Genomic DNA, 2,860 nt, shown 5'->3' on the forward strand with positions numbered 1-2,860 from the left:
TATCTCTAAGGTCAACTTAAGAGAACAAAGCATTTCGAAACTCATCTATCTCTTAGCGCTCTATTGTGGTAGTGCGGCACCATGCAAAGAACAACTTGGGTTAGTTAATATATGTCTTTTCTAGATAGAAACAAATATTTACAACGAATATTGTCGCTCTATCTCCACATATTAAGCCCGTGCATCTATCTTCAAGGTCAACTTCCAATGCAGCCTACCTCTCTAGAGGTAGTTAAGCATTCCGAAACTTGTATCGCTTAGCGCTCCATTTGGCAAAGAATAGTTTGGTGGACAAATAACTCTAGATAGATTATTCCTGAATTGATAGTAGACTATCTTCAAGATGGAAACAAACATTTATAAGGGATATTATGTCATCACTCTATTCGCTGATCTCCACTGGTTCGACCAGCATGTCTATCTCTAAGGTGAACTTCAGAAACAACAAAATCTATCTCTTAGCGCTCTATTTTGGTAATGTGGCACCATGCAAAGAACAACTTGGGTTAGTTAATATGTCTTTTCTAGATAGAAACAAATGTTTACAACGAATATTGTCGCTCAATCTCCACTTATTAAGCTCGTGCATCCCTCTCCAAGGTCAACTTCCAATGCAGTTAAGCATTCCGAAACTTGTATCGCTTAGTGCTCCGTTTGGCAAAGAATAGTTTGATGGACAATTAACTTTAGATAGACGATCCATAAATTGATTGTAGACTATCTTCACGATGAAAACAAACGCTTACAACGAGCATCGTATAAATCACTCTACCTTCGCTAATCTTCACCGAATCGACGTGTCTCTCTCTAAGGTTAACTTGAGAGATAGCAAAGCCTTCCAAAATTTATCTATCTCTTAATGCTCTATTTTGGTATTACGGTGTCATGTAAAAAATAATTTGAATGAATTAATATATGTCTTCTCTCGATAGAAACAAATGTTTACAATAACGACACGACCGGTTAACGCCGACGCAGGAGAGGTGGCTGGCTGTGCGGCCCCGAGGGTCAACAGGAGCACTCCCGGGCGCAATCAGACATGTCAGCGAGAGACGTGGCCAGCAGCAGCAGCAGCCAACCTCCCGGAAACCACGTGGGCCCCGCTCCCGCCCCCGCCACCAATCTACGCGTTTGTCTTAACCCTTCCCCCCGCGCGTCGTCGGCCCGAGAGCACCAGACCACCACCTCTCGCCGCGACGCACCGGTCGAACACTTGCTCGGCGGCGGCCAAGAACTCGTGGGGATTGGAGGTCGCGTGGCTGATGGATCCCATCGCGGCGGCAGCGCACGGCGGAGGGCACCACTTCGCGCCGCCGGCGCCGTTCCACCCGTTCGGCCACTTCCCGGGCCAGCACCCGGCGTTCCAGCATTTCCAGGAGCAGCATCAGCAGCTGATGGGCGGAGGAGGTGTGCCCGCGAAGCATGAGCTCGTTGACGACAGCAACACCATCAACAGCGCGGGGAGCAACGGCAGCGGCGAGGGCGGAGGCTCGGAGCAGCATGTGGGGGCGGGGGCGCAGCAGCAGGCGGCGGGCGAGGAGCAGCCTCCGTTGGTGATGCGTCGGCCAAGGGGCCGCCCGGCGGGGTCCAAGAACAAGCCAAAGCCGCCGGTGATCATCACGCGGGACAGCGCGAGCGCGCTGCGCGCGCACGTCCTGGAGGTCGCCGCGGGCTGCGACGTCGTCGACAGCGTGGCGGGGTTCGCTCGCAGGCGCCAGGTCGGCGTCTGCGTGCTCAGCGGCGCCGGCGCCGTCGCCAGCGTCTCCATCCGGCAGCCCGGAGCAGGGCCCGGCGCCGTCGTCAACCTCGCCGGGCGCTTCGAGATCCTCTCGCTCTGCGGATCCTTCCTCCCGCCGCCTGCCCCTCAGTCCGCCACCGGTCTCACGGTCTACCTTTCCGGCGGCCAGGCCGAGATCGTCGGCGGAACGGTCGCCGGCGCGCTCGTTGCCTCCGGGCCTGTCGTCATCGTTGCCGCCTGCTTCGGCAACGCCGCGTACGAGCGCCTCCCTCTCGACGACGACGAGCCGCCGCAGGGCCTGGCCGGGCAGTCTTCCTCCTCTCCGCCGCCGCCGCTGCCATTGGCCGCACATCCTCTCCAGCAGCCGTCTCTCGCCGACCAGCTCCCTCACAACCTCATGAACGGCCTCCAGCTTCCCGGCGACGCCTACGGGTGGGCCGGCCCCAGCGGCAGCGCCGGACGCGTGGCACCGTACTGATCAATGGGCATGGAAGGGAGCAAACGAGCGCCATCGCCATGCAGCATGGTAGAATCGATCGAAGCCAAGAGTTGATTACTCTCTCTCCGCCGCTGCTAATTACCCTCTTCTTGTACTGCTCCCTTAGTGGTGTAATGGATCAGCCTTGGTACTGTTAATCCGCGGTTAATTTACTGTCATTTTTCACATAAGCAATTCATGCATTTGTAGGAGAGGAGATTAGTAGTAGCAGCAGTAGAAGTAATCAACAAGCTTTTAATTTTATAATTATTGAATCTGTCTCTGTCAGTCTTTCTCTTTGTCTGAATCGAGAGCTTAATTTTGTACAAAATCAAGTGGAAGCTAGTTAGCTGCGTATTTTATGGAGAATGATGTGCGAGTTTGTCGTTGTTTCTCTTGGGCTTTGTTCATTTCATACCGGCCGTGCGTTACAGATGTGTCAAAGGGAAGGGACGATCACATGAGCAACCACTTCACCAACGAACGGGACGACCTCGCTCCGGCCGGCGCCTCTGTTCCCTCCCGGTTTGGTTGTTCTGGCGGGACCTGGCCGTAGCGCACAACCACTTCACCATATGTGACACACGCTACAACACCTGCTATATTTTATGTTGTCTCATGTGTCAGCCGGATCGATCGGAGTA

At 54.2% G+C, this 2,860-nt stretch overlaps 1 protein-coding gene across 1 annotated transcript; it reads left to right on the forward strand.

Annotated features, from left to right (window-relative positions):
• The first annotated feature begins 937 nt into the window (after window positions 1–937).
• LOC133931334 (AT-hook motif nuclear-localized protein 18-like) lies at window positions 938–2,507 on the forward strand. The gene has a single exon (XM_062378186.1). The coding sequence runs from the start codon at window positions 939–941 to the stop codon at window positions 2,214–2,216; it is 1,278 nt and encodes a 425-aa protein (XP_062234170.1). The 5' UTR covers window position 938; the 3' UTR covers window positions 2,217–2,507.
• Window positions 2,508–2,860: the final 353 nt, after the last annotated feature.

Source organism: Phragmites australis, chromosome 10, assembly GCF_958298935.1.
Source record: "Phragmites australis chromosome 10, lpPhrAust1.1, whole genome shotgun sequence".
Taxonomy (NCBI): domain Eukaryota; kingdom Viridiplantae; phylum Streptophyta; class Magnoliopsida; order Poales; family Poaceae; genus Phragmites; species Phragmites australis.

Coding starts and splice junctions, on each gene's coding strand:
- LOC133931334 (XM_062378186.1), top strand. CDS start 939: ATGTTTACAATAACGACACGACCGGTTAACGCCGACGCAGGAGAGGTG.